The 16,024-nt window shown below is 35.6% G+C and overlaps 1 protein-coding gene across 1 annotated transcript in view; it reads left to right on the top strand.

Moving 5' to 3' along the window:
• Positions 1 to 16,024, top strand: part of PRKCI (protein kinase C iota) — an 83,048-nt gene that overhangs the window by 32,877 nt on the left and 34,147 nt on the right. The window contains exons 5-8 of the mRNA XM_044771048.2: positions 2,414 to 2,499; positions 3,873 to 4,013; positions 6,684 to 6,738; positions 8,027 to 8,085. Coding sequence (XP_044626983.1) covers positions 2,414 to 2,499; positions 3,873 to 4,013; positions 6,684 to 6,738; positions 8,027 to 8,085 — 341 coding nt within the window. The remainder of the gene's footprint in view (positions 1 to 2,413; positions 2,500 to 3,872; positions 4,014 to 6,683; positions 6,739 to 8,026; positions 8,086 to 16,024) is intronic.

Here is a 16,024-nt window from a genome sequence, read left to right as displayed (position 1 = left end):
AGGAATTGTTATGGGATCTTCTTTTTTTTTTTTTTTTAAAGATTTTATTTTTTCCTTTTTCTCCCCAAAGCCCCCCGGTACATAGTTGTGTATTCTTCGTTGTGGGTTCCTCTAGTTGTGGTATGCGGGACGCTGCCTCAGCGTGGTCTGACGAGCAGTGCCATGTCCGCGCCCAGGATTCGAACCGACGAAACACTGGGCCGCCTGCAGCGGAGCGCGCAAACTCAACCACTCGGCCACGGGGCCAGCCCCGTTATGGGATCTTCTTTTGAATGTCTGAGCTAGTGGTTACTGAGATGAATTGAAAGAGTCAGCTCTTTGGCCTGATATAATTTAAATGTGCAAACTTATGTACGATCGTTAGTTATTGCTTTTGGTATATAGTATAATTTATTAGTTGTAGATAGGCAACTCATTTTCATTTGTGGTTTCTGCACGTATACATGACTTTAGAAGGAATAGTGGTAAATGTTTTGTTTTTAATTAAGTGAAATAGTTCTAAACTTTTAATTCTATGACCCTTCATGCAACTTGGTGAAAAAGAAAAATTAACGACAGGTGTTTGTATATAGAGTTGAGTGGGGACTATGTACTATAAAGGAGGATGGGGAAAGATAGGGAATAGATAGACCCCGGAAGCAATAGTGAAAATTTTAGGTTAGGATTTGGCTAGGAGTATTTCACTGGAGTTCCAGTGGCAGATGGATAAGCAGTGCAGGCTGCCTTCACAGAGCTGCTGGAGAAGCAGCTGTCCTCTCTGTCCAGGCGAGAGTTCTCAAAGACTTGCCATTGTTGCGGATCTCTTATGGGTCTGTGGCACACTTCCTAGATAACATATTTCCTAACTTTTCACTCTATTTCATACTCACTCTCCTTTAAAATTTGCTGGTGGGGTTTTTGACACCACTCCTCTCCTAGTGTGATAAATATTACTAAACTAGAGCATAGAGGAAAACTGATAACCATTACTGGGGTCTCTTGGCTCTTTGAATTCCTAGGAAACATTAACATGTTTAAGTTTAAGATATATCAAGTTGTAGTTCATGAAAGCTTCTGAAATAGATTTTTCTTTTAGGTTAAGATATTAAGAGAAACTTTCTGCTTTGGTACTCCTAACAGAACAAGTAATTAAAAATAAAAGCTTCTATATTTAAGATTCTTTCTGTATTATGCTAATTCAGAACATTTTAACTGGTCTTTTCTATCGTAATTTAAAATAGTAAACCTAGTGCTACATTTGCTTTAAAATATGACTTAAGAAACCGAATGGAATCTTTGCACAGTTTTAAGTATTACTGTGGAATATTGCTATTAATGACTAATAGACTATATAGTAGTGATTGACTTAACCAAAATTGCGCAGGTGCACTAGATTAGATCTTCTGGAACCTCTTAGTTTGTTTAAGAAAAGTATTAATATATAAACTATTGGTTAAAAGATTGTTGAGGAAGAGAATATTCTCACGGTTACAAAATGTCCATTATAGAGTACTTAACAAAAAATAAAATGTACCTTTACAGTAAAGAGAAGTAGCAATCACTACCTTTAACAGAGTGATTGAACACCAGTACTGAGAGTCAGCAGTCTGACATTTGTGCATCTCTTAATATGATGCAATCATAAATACTCATCACCTATGTGTCATTTTCACCAAAGTATTTAATACTGAGTCTAATGAGGAAAGAGACAAATCCAGAATGTAGCATGTAATATAAGACAACTGCCTAGAGTCTTTAAAAAAAAAAATCAACATCATGAAAAACAAACAACAGCAAATAAGGCAGAGTGAATGCTTTAGTATATATGAAAGAGACAAAAAAGGTATAGCAACCAAGTGGGTGCCTGAATCTTGACTGATCCTGGAGAGAAAGAGAAAGCTATGAAAGACACTTTGGGCGCAACTAGGGAAATTTGCACATGAATTGTAGATGAGGTGATGCTGAATTAATGTTAATTTTCTAAGACATGGTGATGGTATTGTGGTTAAGTGGAATTAGGGGGAATGTCCTTAATCTCAGGCAATGAGTACTTAGTTATTTAAGACTGAAGTGTTATGATGTCTGCAACTTACTGTTAAATGATTCAGAAAAAAAGTGTTACATAGAGAGGAAAGCAAATGTGGCAAAATGTTAGTAATTGGTAAATCTAGGCGAAGGATGCAGGTGTTTATTGTTGTTCTATTCTTTCAATTTTTCTGTGAGCTTAAAAAATTTTCAAAATTAAAAGTTGGGGGAAATTAAAAAATGGAAAAGCAATGATAGTTATTCAAACATTTATACTTCATGGGCTTTATTTTCATTTCATATTTTTTTCTTGCAATGAATATCATGAAAAAATTACAGACAATTATAGAATTACTTTTATTTGCACTTGCTCTTTTCTTTTCTTTTTTAACTTTTAATCTCTCTCTAGAGTCCATCTACCGCAGAGGTGCACGCCGCTGGAGAAAGCTTTATTGTGCAAATGGCCACACTTTTCAAGCCAAGCGTTTCAACAGGGTAAACCTTAGTTTTTCGATCGCTGATCATTTGAGACATTAGTTTTTCCCTCTCTGCTATGAAAGATAGTCTTGTTATTCCCTTTTAAGGGAGTAAGCAGAGTGACCTAACATTCCTGGTTTCCCTGGGCTGTACACCTGTTATCCTGAGGTAATTTTTAATAAGCATCTCCTCTCACGCTTAAAAATGTTCTAGATGGGGCCAGTCCAGTGGCATAGTGGTTAAGTTTGTGTGCTTTGCTTCATCAGCCCGGGGTTTGCAGGTTCAGATCCTGGGCGCGGATCTACACACCGCTCATCAAGCCACCCTGTGGAGGCGTACCACATACAAAATAGAAGAAGATTGGCATAGATGCTAGCTCAGCAACAATCTTCCTCAAGCAGAAAGAGGAAGATTGGCAATGAATGTTAGCTCAGGGCCCAACTTCCTCACCAAAAAAAATAAATTAAAAAAATAAATTAAAATGTTCCAGATTGGATGATTAATTGTCTGATTACCCTACCATAAGAAAGTTGGAATTTTTAATGCAATTCAAGACAGCCAGAAAATAAGTTTATTTTGCAAACCATTTTATGTTGTAATTTTAATTTTCACTGTTTAGAAAATAATAATTGCAAACACTGATCTAGCTTTTACTATGTCTTGGCCACTTTTCCAAATGCTTAACATATATTGACTCATTTAATCCTTACGGCACCCTTGTGAAATAGTTGCTATGTATTTCCATTTTATAGTTGAAGCAACTGAGGTGCGGGGCTGTTAAATAACTCACCCAAGTGACACAGCTAGTAAGTGGCAGAGCCGAAGTTTGAAAGCAGTCTGTCTCCAGAAGTCCATGTTTTTAACTACTGATAACTACAAATTTATAGGCTCCATTTCCATTCTAAAACCAATGCCGTGTTCTGAATTCATTAATGTAAGGAGCCACCACCTGAGGTTCCCAAACTCGTTCCCAGCAGCACTGATATTTGAAAAGCTTTGAAATGAAAAGTCACTTTAGGTATTGCTCTTTGGGTTGACCTCTGAACTGTCTGCAAGGTTTATGTTTGTTGGGAGTCCTTGCACAGCTTTTTCGGCCATATGTTTTTCAAGCTTAATTCACTTTTCCTTTTTTTATTACTCTGAACTTAATGAACACTGAAAATTCTTCGACTTCTAACAGAAAACAACATGGTTGCAGATTTCACCCTCTTTGAAACAAGCTGTCTTTTTCTGTTTATTTTTCCCATCGTAGCTTTTGGAAAAATTGTGTATGCTGAAAGGAATTGAGTTAGAGAAGAAAGCCACTTATTTTGACTGTTAATGAGCAAACTGTTGGGAAATGATTCTGACCATTTTTTGTTGGTAAAATCCTGTTGCACTCCCCTTTCCAGCGTGCCCACTGTGCCATCTGCACTGACCGAATATGGGGACTCGGACGCCAGGGGTATAAGTGCATCAACTGCAAACTCCTGGTTCATAAGAAGTGCCACAAACTCGTCACAATTGAATGCGGGCGGCATTCTTTGCCACCGGTAAGACACAGCTGTCTGTTTTTTTAATAGAGCATTTGTGGTAACTCTGCTAGAACAGAGGGCTGAAATGGGGAGGTCTTAGGGAATCACAGCTCAGTGTTGTTGCAGGATGGGTGGAACACTTTACAGTCCAGTTGACATATTCTGAATTTTGGAATTGTTATTCCAAATTTGTTTGTAGAATATAGTTAACTTCTTTGTTTAACTTGCTATGAAATCTTCTGGTCTAGATTAGGAAGATGTAGGGAGACCCACTTAGGAGATATTTTTCTCTTCTTTAAGCTAAATCCATTAGTTTATAGCTCCCATTATTCTAGCATCTGCACGAAGCAGAGATATCAGGTAAGACGAGTCAGAGGCTTCATGTTTGCCATTTAAAGTGTGAGATTACTGGGGAATTTTTGCATTTAAAATTTTTGCTTTTTGCTTTCTAAGTATATAGTTAAAACGTGTTCGTTATGGAAAATACAAATGAATAAAGAAAAATTAAGTAAAAATCTCCCATGAAATCTGCTGTCTAAAGGTGATTGTCATTTGATGTATATCCTTCCCAAACTTTTTCTGTGCAAATTTGTGTGCGTAAACTTTTAAAATTTTAAACATAAATAGAAAAATTTTAAACATATATAAGAGTAGATGGAACAGTATATTGAACTTATGTATTACCAGTCCCCCAGCTCCAGCAGTTATCAACGCATGACCAATCTTGTTTCATCATTACTCCATCCATAACCTGCCCTCACCCTGTATTATTTTGAAATAGATCCCAGATGTATTTCCATAAGTACCTCTAAAAGATAAGGACTCTTTAAAAATCGACTAAAAAACAAATTCCTTATATCAAATATTCATCCAGGCAATGTTCAAAATTTCAGTTGTCTCATAAATATTGTAATTTTGTTTTTGCAGTTTTTATTATGAATCAGAATCCAAGTGAAGTCCATATTTGGGATTGATTTGTCTTAGATATTTTTTAATTTACTTATTCCTCCATCTCTCTCTCATTTTTTTCCTTAAAATTTAGTTGTAGAAGAAACTGTTGTCATTTAAAGTTGCAGAATTTTTCTCTTTGTTTCTCCATGGTTATGTTTAAAATGTTCCGTTTGTCCTCTTTATTTTCTGTATATTATCTTTGGATCTGGAGATTTGATTAGATTCTGGTGTTGGTTTTCATGTAGGTTGTTTTTGAGACTACTTCATAGGAGATGGAGTATTTGTCTATCAGGAGACACATAAATGTTTGGTTGTGTCTTGTTCTTTTATGTATTTTTAACAAAAGAGAGATCATATGTGTACTGTTTTATAACCCATTTTTCTCACTAAATGATATATTTTGGTGATCTTTCTGTATCTATTGCCTCATCATCTTTAGCATAATATTTTGTTATATGTCTTTACATGTATAATAATGATTTACTTAACCTATTTTTTAACCTGTTTTTTAATTTAATTTTAAATTAATAATTTATTTAACCCATGATTGAACATTTGAGTTGTTTTCTAAATTTTCCTATAAAGAAAACCATGATGAACTTCCTGGTAAATGGATCTATAAGTAAAATTACTGGGTTAAAGTATAAGCATTTTTAAAAAGATTTGGATGAATTTTTCTAAATTGTCTTCTAGAGTGATTATACCATGTTTCTTCATAGTACTTTCTTTGGACATTGTGAAAGTAGGTTATTACTGGTGGCTCTTTGGTATTAGAATTATTTAGCTAGGTCATATAAGCTTAGGAATGGGTTTATAGTTAGGGAAGTGAAGATCCAACCTTAAGGAAAAAATAGAAGGCCACAAATTGTGAAGATAGTTTACCCAGGTTACTGTTTGTATCCTTGAGTACTCTTTATGGAAAGGTGATGGAATGACTTGTGGAGATTCTTAAATGTAGAAGGAGAGAGGGACAGGGTTAGTGATTATATTGATATTTTAGGATGGGTGCTAAATGCATTGAAAAATCCATGAGCCTATCTTTAAGGTAGTCTTAAAATTATAACTGTATAGGTAATGCTCCTTTTCAAGTTTACCCTTTCTTGCTGTTATTCATTAAACCTGGGTCCAAGATTAATGAATTGGTAGCATTTTAGTTTGAATTAGCATTGTGCCTGAGGTTATTGGCAGTCACTGGGTTAAGTCAGTTTCTAGGAGATATTTCTTTTCCTCTTTTGGGTCCCTGACGCCTTTGAGAATCTTCAGAAAAATTGGAAACCCACAAAATTTTACATGTAATTTCAAGAGGTTTATAGACATCTTAAAATCTATCTCTGGTCCTCAGCTAAAGAACTCATATACTAGAGACTCCTTTTGCCAGAGACTTATAGTGAATTTATGGAGCACAAAGGAAGAGTAGGTACTATAGGAGAGAAACAGATCAAAGTATATAGGATTTTAATTTGACTTCTAATTGATGGTCTGAAATTAGTTTTGTGTTTCTTCAGTTATCTGTGAAATGCGACTACCATTTCCTCATTCGCGGGAATAGAGTATGGGTTCATATAGTAAAATTAAAAGTAAATTGAATATAATATAATTCTCACTCATTAAGTTATATTCTTTCAAATTTAAGTTTTAATATGCTGTCTCATCAAAATCATGTTATCTCTGGATTTATAGAGGTATTGTGATTTAAAAAGCATCCACTAAGTTACCCTATCTTTGAAATGTTTGTAGGAGCCTATGATGCCCATGGATCAGTCTTCTATGCATTCAGACCATGCACAGACAGGTAAGAATGACGCTGGCACAAACCACTGTTCATTAACGAAGTATTATTTAAGGACTTCTTTAGGTGACTCTTTCACCCAAGTTTAAAAACGTTCATGTTCTTCCTAAATAAAAGTTAGGTAATCGTATTTTGTGATGGTAATATCTGTCATAACATTTAACATATGCATTTGGCATTTTAAAAAGATAGCTATGTAAACCATAACAAATGACTGTTTTCTCTAATTCAGATACGTTTCTTTTGAGACCCCTTTAAATTCAGCAAACTTAGTTTTTTAAAATAATGAAAAGATATACTCGTTTTATAGGCCATGTTGACTGTGTTCAAGTGACATATTAAAAGCTTTGTTATCAGAAGTAGGAGCTGGCCCCATGACCTGGTAGTTAAGTTTGGCACGCTCCACTTTGGCCCAGGTTCGTGTTTTCAGATCCTAGGCACAGACCTACACCACTTGTCAGCCATGCTGTGGCAGCAACCCACATACAAAGTAGAGGAAGATTGGCACAGATGTTAGCTCAGGGCAAATCTTCCTCAACAACAAAAAAAGCTTTATTATTAGAAGTAGATTTTATGTAAAAGATACAGAGGTGCAGTATAGAAAATTCAAACAAGATCATGTGAGTTCAAATGTCACATAAATACAAAACCCTAAATATGTATCTGGGAAATTTGGAGAGCAATTAAGTGGGACAGAGCAGCCTGATCTGGGATGAATCCAGGAAGGGGAGGCAAGGGAGTTTGTCTGGAAGGACAGAATGCAGTCCCTTGTTCATGGAAGAAGCTGGTTGTATGAAATGTAGGCTTTTTTTCGTCCAAAGTAGCTTCAAAGAATAGAAGTCCAGAGTCCAATCTTGGTCAGTTTCTTACCGGACCTGTGTGGTATGGTAGTCAGGAACGTTTTCAGTATAAAGGAAGTAAGGACTGAAAATCAGAGACACTCTATGCCTCAGTCATACTAAAATAATTAGAGTTTATAGAGTCACCCTTACAGAAGGAATTGATTAATTTGTAAAGAGGAGAAATATTTTTAAAATACCAGAAATATTTGTTAAAATCAGTACTTGGCTACTGATTGGTTCTCCCTCTCTTTACCCTCATTAAAGATGAAGATTTAACTCATGTCCGTGCACAGTTTATTAGTAGGACAGATATTCACTTTTAAATGATGAAACCTTATTCAGAAATAAAAACTTAAAAAAATCAAGTCAAAAGAAAATTTTAAGTCAAATTCAGTTAATGAATGCTATATTTTTCTCCCTTTTTTTAATGTTTACGATTGGGTTTTTAGTAATTCCGTATAATCCTTCAAGTCATGAGAGTTTGGACCAAGTTGGTGAAGAAAAGGAGGTAAGATAATTAGTCTTATTTTAGTCTGATACATTATGTTATCAGCTTTTTAATAAGACTTGACAGTTTAAAAATATGATAAATTGACTTGCTTGGTTAGATCATAATGGCAAAATGCAAGAATGATTTTTAATGTTTCTTGAGTTTTATTCTGATTTAATTAAATTACTAATTTCATTTAAGAAATAGTCTGGTGGGATAATTTATTTTCATTTTAAGATATCATAATTTAAAAAATATAATGTATTTAAGAATGGTGTTTAGAATACTTGATAGTATTGTTTAAAATACATTATAAATCTTTCCATTTTATAGGCTAATTGTTTATTTAAAGTATAAATGATTAAGCATCTTAACTACCATTATTTTTTTCTGACGATTAAACGTTTTATCAGTTTTTAAAATAAAATAATTTTTAACTAAAAATATCTAAGTAAAATGGTAACCAATTCTTTGTTAAAAGCTTGTAGTGAAAAAAATTTTTGCCTCATACCTTCCACTCCCACTTTGACTTCAGAGAGGCAGCCTTTTTCAGTCATTTCTGTTTGTGTCCATAATGTTTATACCTCTGTTTTTCATTTTTTCGACTTTATATATTTCTGGCCCTGAAAGGCTTAGTTCACATTACCTCTCCCTTTTCCCTTCTCTTTCCAATGTTTGATAAGTATATTATTTTTTACTCTTGGTTACCTTTAAAATAAAAAAACAATTTTTAGTTATGGAAAATTTCAAACATAAATAAAAATAACAGAATAGTATAACAAAGCCCCTGTACCCATTACCCAGCTAGAACAATTAGCAATACACGGCCAGTGTTGTTTGTCTACCCACTTCTCTCTCGTATCATTTGAAGCACATCTGTTGGTTACCTATTTAATCTTACATCTTAGTTTCTTGTTCTCTTTTGGTCTATACCTTGACTTTCCTCTAGTCATCCCTTTTCTTTCTTCGAACTTTACTCTTTTACCTACATATTTATTTGTATGTTGCCAAGGTTGTTAACATTTATAATCTGTCCTGCAACTGTAACCGCATCTTCCATATTTTGTTCATAGGTTGAATGAGTCATTCAAAGGAGGAAATTTCTAACAAGGAATGAATCCTCTGTTCTTCTGACACCATGAGTTGCTAATGTTTTCTTCTATTTGGTCTTTATACTCTTTCATAGCTTTTTGGGGTTTTTTGCAGTTTCTCGTTGCTTGTATTATTTATTGCTTTGGTTGTTTACCAAAGATTCATTTGCTTTTGTCTTCAAGATTTTTTATACACTTTAAAGTTGAAGAATAACATACAGTGAAGTACACAGCTGACGAGTATATAGCTAGATGAGTGGACACTATTGACCACCCAGATCAAGAAGTAGGGTCTGCTAGCATCCCAGAATCCCATCTGTGCCTTTTCCCAGTCACTAACACTCCCTCCTCCCTTCAGGCAACTGCTGTCTTAACACCACAGATTAGTTTTGCTTTTTCCTTCAAACTTTATGCAAATAGATTCGTACAGTATGCTTTTTGTGCTGGCTTCCTTTGCTCAATGTTGCGTTTGTGAGGTTCAGCCATGTTTGATATCAGTATTTCGTTTATTTTCACTGTTGATTCAGTTTATCTATTCTACTGTTGATTTTTCACCCTAGATTGGGATTGTTATGATACACTGCTATGAACATTCTTGTAAATGTAGTTTGGCGCACGTATGTAAGCATTTTTGTTAGGTGTATGACTATGAGTGGAATTCCTGAATTGTGTACATTGAACTTTAGTTGATAATACCAAACAGTTTTCCAAAGTGCTTATATCAGTTTAGACAACCATGTGAGAGTTTGATTTGCTCCACATCCTTGCCAACACTTTGTATAGTCTTTCTTTTTAATTTTACCCAATCTGTTGAATGTGGAGTAGTAGTTTATTATAGTTTTTATGTGCATTTCCTTGCCTCACACCTTTTCAAATATTTATTGGCCATTTGAATATCATTTTTAGTTAAGTGCCTATTTATGTCTCTTTAAAAGAAAATGAGTAGTCTGCCTTTGTTCTACTGATTTGTAGAAGTTTTTTTGTGTATTCTTGACATTAGCCTATCAGTTATATATTGCAAATGTATTCTCCCAGCCTGTGACTTGTTTTCACTCTGTTAATGATGCCTTTTGATGAACAGATATCCTTGACTTTTAATGTAGTGAAATACATCTGTTTTTTCCTTTTTGGGTACTGCTTTTGGGGCCCCTTTAAGAAATCTATGTCTTCCCCAAGGTTATTGAGAATATTAAAAGGACTATACTTTCCCCCATTACTCTGCAGAGCTGTCTTTTTTCCCTCCCCAAAGCCTCAGTACATAGTTGTATATTCTAGTTGTAAGTCCTTCTAGTTCTTCTATGTGAGCTGCTGCCACAGCATGGCTACTGTGATTCTGCACCTGGAAACTGAACCCGGGCCCCAAGTGAAGCGTGTGAAACTTTAACCACTAGGCCATCAGGGCTGGCTCTGCAGAGCTATCTTTTCATCAATTATATGCCCATTACATGGTATATTTCTGGTTTCTCTTTTATTTTCTGTCATTTTATTTCTCTTGTGCTGATATCATGCTGTTATGATTACTATAGCTTTGTAATGTTTTTATATCTAGTAAAATTCTTCTACTTTGTTGTTCTGGGGATTATCTTAGCTACTCTTACTAGCTTTTTGAATTTTCATATAAATTTTAGAATTGGCTTGCCAGTTTCCACAGAATCAAACAAATAAACCAAACCCGTCAATCAATTTCAGGAAAAGTGACATCTTTACAATATCAAGTCTTCAATCTATGAACATGGTATATTCTTCCATTTACTTAGGTCTTTTTATTTTATTTATTTATTTTTTTTTTTGAGGACGATTAGTCCTCAGCTAACTACTGCCAGTCCTCCTCCTTTTTTTTGCTGAGGGAGCCTGGCCCTGAGCTAACATCCATGCCCATCTTCCTCTACTTTATACGTGGGATGCCTACCACAGCATGGTGTGCCAAGCAGTGCCATGTCTGCACCTGGGATTCGAACCGGGAAACCCTGGGCCACCGAGAAGCGGAATGTGTGCACTTAACTGCTGCACCACTGGGCCAACCCCTAGATCTTTTTAAATTTCTGTCAGTGTTTTGTAGTTTTCAGAGTTCTTGCACTGTAGGTATTTGATGTAAATTTTTAAATTAAAATAAATTTAATACTATTATATAGAAATAAGTTTTTTTCTAAATTGTCTTGGATCCTGAGACTTTGCTAATTGATTTATCTATTCTAATAGCTTATCTACAGGTATTTTTAGGTTTTCTACGTATATGATAATCTTATCTATGAATAACAGGTTCATTTCTTCCTTTTCAAATCTTACAGATTAGTTTTATTGGTATTTTATTTATTTATATTTTTAATTGCAGTAACATTGGATTATAACATTATATAGCTTTGGGATGTACATTATAATATATTTCAGATTCTGTAGATTACTTCATGTTCACCACCAAAAACTAATTATAGTCCATTCCCTCACATGTGAGGTTAATCACCCCTTTTGCCCTCCCCCCTTCCCCTTCCCCTATGGTAACCACCAATCCAATCTTCATTGCTATGTGTTTGTTTGTCGTTGTTTTTAGCTTCTGCTTATGAGTGAGATCATACGGTATTTGACTTTCTCCCTCTGACTTACTTCCCTCAGCATAATACCTTCAAGGTCCATCCATGTTGTCACAAATGGCCAGATTTCATCATTTCTTATGGTTGAGTAGTAGTCCATCGTGTATAAATACCACATCTTTTTTATCCATTCGTCCCTTGATGGGCACCTCGGTTGCTTCCAAGTCTTGGCTATTGTGTATAAAGCTGCAGTGAACATAGGGGTACAAGAATCTTTATGCTTTTGCATTTTCAAGTTCTTTGGGTAAATACCCAGCAGTGGGATAGCTGGATCATATGGTAGATCTATTCTTAATTTTCTGAGGATACTCCATACTGCTTTCCATAGTGACTGCACCAGTTTGCACTCCCACCAGCAGTGTACAAGGGTTCCCTTCTCTCCACATCCTCTCCAACATTGGCTGTTTCCTGTCTTGTTAATTATAGCCATTCTGACTGGAGTGAGGTGATACCTCATTGTAGTTTTGATTTGCATTTCCTGATAGCTAATGATGTTGAGCATGTTTTTATATGCCTGTTGACCATCTGTATATCTTCTTTAGAGAAATCTCTGTTCAGATCCTTTGCCCATTTTTTAATTGGGTTGTTGGTTTTTTTGTTGTTGAGCTGTATGAGTTCTTTGTATATTTTAGATATTAACCCCTGATCTGATATATGGTTTGCAAATATCTTCTCCCAATTGTTAGGTTGTCTTTTCATTTTGTTGATGGTTTCCTTTGCTGTGCAGAAGGTTTTTAGTTTGATGTAGTCCCATTTGTTCATTTTTTCTTTTGTTTCCCTTGCCCGGTCAGACATGGTACCTGAAAATATGCTGCTAAGACTGATGTCAAAGAGCACACTGCCTGTGTTTTCTTCTAGAAGTTTCATGGTTTCATGTCTTACATTCAAGTCTTTAATCATTTTGAGTTGATTTTTGTGCATGGTGTAAGGTAATGGTCTACTTTCATTCTTTTGCATGTGGCTGTCCAGTTTTCCCAACACCATTTATTGAAGAGACTCTCCTTTCTCCATCGTATGCTCTTGGCTCCCTTGTTGAATATTAGCTGTCATAAATGTGTGGGTTTAATTCTGGGCCCTTGATTCTGTTCCACTGATCTGTGTGTCTGTTTTTCTGCCAGTACCATGCTGTTTTGGTTACTATGGCTTTGTAGTATATTTTGAAGTCAGGGAGTGTGATACCTCCAGCTTTACCTCCAGCTTTGTTCTTTTTTCTCAGGAATCTTTTGGCTATTCGGAGTCTTTTGTTGTTCCATATAAATTTTAGGATTCTTTGTTCTATTTCTGTGAAAAATATTGTTGGAACTTTGATAGGGATTGTGTTGAATCTATAGATTTCTTTAGGAAGTATGGACATTTTAACGATGTTAATTCTTCCAATCCAAGTGCGTGGAATATCTTTCCATTTCTTTGTGTCTTCTATTTCTTTCAACAATGTTTTATAGTTTTTGGTGTACAGATCTTTCACCTCTTTGGTTAAGTTTATTCCTAGGTATTTTATTCTTTTTGTTGCAATTGTAAATGGGATCGTATTCTTAATTTCTCTTTCTGCTACTTTGTCGTTAGTGTGTAGAAATGCAACTGATTTTTTTTTTTTTTAATGTTATGATAGATTACAACCTTGTGAGATTTCAGTTGTACGTTTTTGTTAGTCATGTTGTGGGTACACCACTTCCCCCTCTGTGCCCTCCCCCCACCCCCCCTTTTCCCTGGTAACCACCAATCAGATCTCCTTATCAATATACTAACTTCCACCTATGAGTGGAGTCATATAGAGTTCGTCTTTCTCTGACTGGCTTATTTCGCTTAACATAATACCCTCGAGGTCCATCCACGTTGTTGTGAATGGGCCAATTTTGTCTTTTTTTATGGCTGAGTAGTATTCCATTGTGTATATATACCACATCTTCTTTATCCAATCATCAGTTTCTGGGCATGTAGGCTGGTTCCACGTCTTGGCTATTGTAAATAATGCTGCGATGAACATAGGGGTGCAACGGACTCTTGAGATTTCTGATATCAGGTTCTTAGGATAGATACCCAGTAATGGGATGGCTGGGTCATAGGGTATTTCTATTTTTAACTTTTTGAGAAATCTCCATACTGTTTTCCATAGTGGCTGTACCAGTTTGCATTCCCACCAACAGTGTATGAGGGTTCCTTTTTCTCCACATCCTCTCCAACATTTGTCACTCTTGGTTTTGGATGTTTTTGCCAATCTAACGGGTGTAAGGTGATATCTTAGTGTAGTTTTGATTTGCATTTCCCTGATGATTAGCGATGATGAACATCTTTTCATGTGTCTATTGGCCATATTCATATCTTCTTTTGAGAAATGTCTGTTCATGTTCTCTGCCCATTTTTTGATCGGGTTCTTTGTTTTTTTTGTTGCTAATCAGTGTGAGTTCTTTGTATATTATGGAGATTAACCCTTTGTCAGATAAGTGGCTTGTAAATATTTTTTCCCAATTAGTGAGCTGTTTTTTTGTTTCAATCCTATTTTCCCTTGCCTTGAAGAAGCTCTTTAGTCTGATGAAGTCCCATTTGTTTATTCTTTCTATTGTTTCCCTTGTCTGAGGGGTTATAGTGTCCGAAAAGATTCTTTTGAAACTGATGTCAAAGAGTGTACTGCCTATATTCTCTTCCAAAAGACTTATTGTCTCAGGCCTAATCTTTAGGTCTTTGATCCATTTTTAGTTTATTTTGGTGTGTGGTGAAAAAGAATGGTCAATTTTCAATCTTTTGCATGTGGCTGTCCAGTTTTCCCAGCACCATTTGTTGAAGAGACTTTCTTTTCTCCATTGTAGGCCCTCTGCTCCTTTGTCGAAGATTAGCTGTCCATAGATCTGTGGTTTTATCTCTGGGCTTTCAATTCTGTTCCATTGATCTGTGGACCTGTTTTTGTACCAGTACCATGCTGTTTTGATCACTGTAGCTTTGTAGTATGTTTTGAAATCGGGGATTGTGATTCCGCCGGCTTTGTTTTTGCTCAGGATTGCTTTAGCAATTCGCGGTCTTTTGTTGCCCCATATGAATTTTAGGATTGTTTGTTCAATTTCTGTGAAGAATCTTCTTGGGATTCTGATTGGGATAGCATTGAATCTGTATATTGCTTTAGGTAGTATGGACATTTTAACTATGTTTATTCTTCCAATCCATGTGCAAGGAATGTCTTTCCATCTCTTTATGTCATCGTCAATTTCTTTCAAGAAAGTCTTCTAGTTTTCATTGTATAGATCCTTCACTTCCTTGGTTAAGTTTATCCCAAGGTATTTTATTCTTTTCGTTGCGATTGTGAATGGGATTGAGTTCTTGAGTTCTTTTTCTGTTAGTTCATTGTTAGTGTATAGAAATGCTACTGATTTATGCACGTTAATTTTATACCTTGCTACTTTGCTGTAGTTGTTGATTATTTCTAATAGTTTTTCTATGGATTCTTTGGGGTTTTCTATATATAAGATCATGTCATCTGCAAACAACGAGAGTTTTACTTCTTCGTTACCTATTTGGATTCCTTTTATTTCTTTTTCCTGCCGAATTGCTCTGGCCAGCACCTCCAGTACTATGTTGAATAGGAGTGGTGAAAGTGGGCACCCTTGTCTTGTTCCTGTCCTCAGCGGGATGGCTTTCAGTTTTTGTCCATTGAGTATGATGTTGGCTGTGGGTCTATCATATATGGCCTTTATTATGTTGAGGTACTTTCCTTCTATACCCATTTTACTGAGGGTTTTTATCATAAATGGGTGTTGGATCTTGTCGAATGCTTTCTCTGCATCTATTGAGATGATCATGTGGTTTTTGTTTTTCATTTTGTTGATGTAGTGTATCACGTTGATTGACTTGCGGATGTTGAACCATCCCTGTGTCCCTGGTATAAATCCCACTTGATCATGGTGTATAATCTTTTTGATGTATTGCTGTATTTGGTTTGCCAGAATTTTGTTGAGGATTTTTGCATCTATGTTCATCAGTGATATCGGCCTGTAGTTCTCCTTCTTTGTGTTTTCCTTGTCAGGTTTGGGGATCAGAGTGATGTTGGCTTCATAGAATGTGTTAGGGAGTTCTCCATCTTTCTCAATTTTCTGGAACAGTTTGAGGAGAATAGGTATTAAGTCTTCTTTGAATGTTTGGTAGAATTCTCCAGAGAAGCCGTCTGGTCCTGGACTCTTATTTTTGGGGAGGTTTTTGATTACCGTTTCTATTTCCTTACTTGTGATTGGCCTATTCAGATTCTCCATTTCTTCCTGATTCAGTTTGGGGAGATTGTAGGAGTCTAGGAAT

This window comes from Equus asinus, chromosome 5 (genome assembly GCF_041296235.1).
Source record: "Equus asinus isolate D_3611 breed Donkey chromosome 5, EquAss-T2T_v2, whole genome shotgun sequence".
NCBI classification, from domain to species: Eukaryota; Metazoa; Chordata; class Mammalia; order Perissodactyla; family Equidae; genus Equus; species Equus asinus.
Note: the sequence above shows the minus strand (reverse complement) of the source record. Positions and strands in the feature narration are given on the sequence as shown.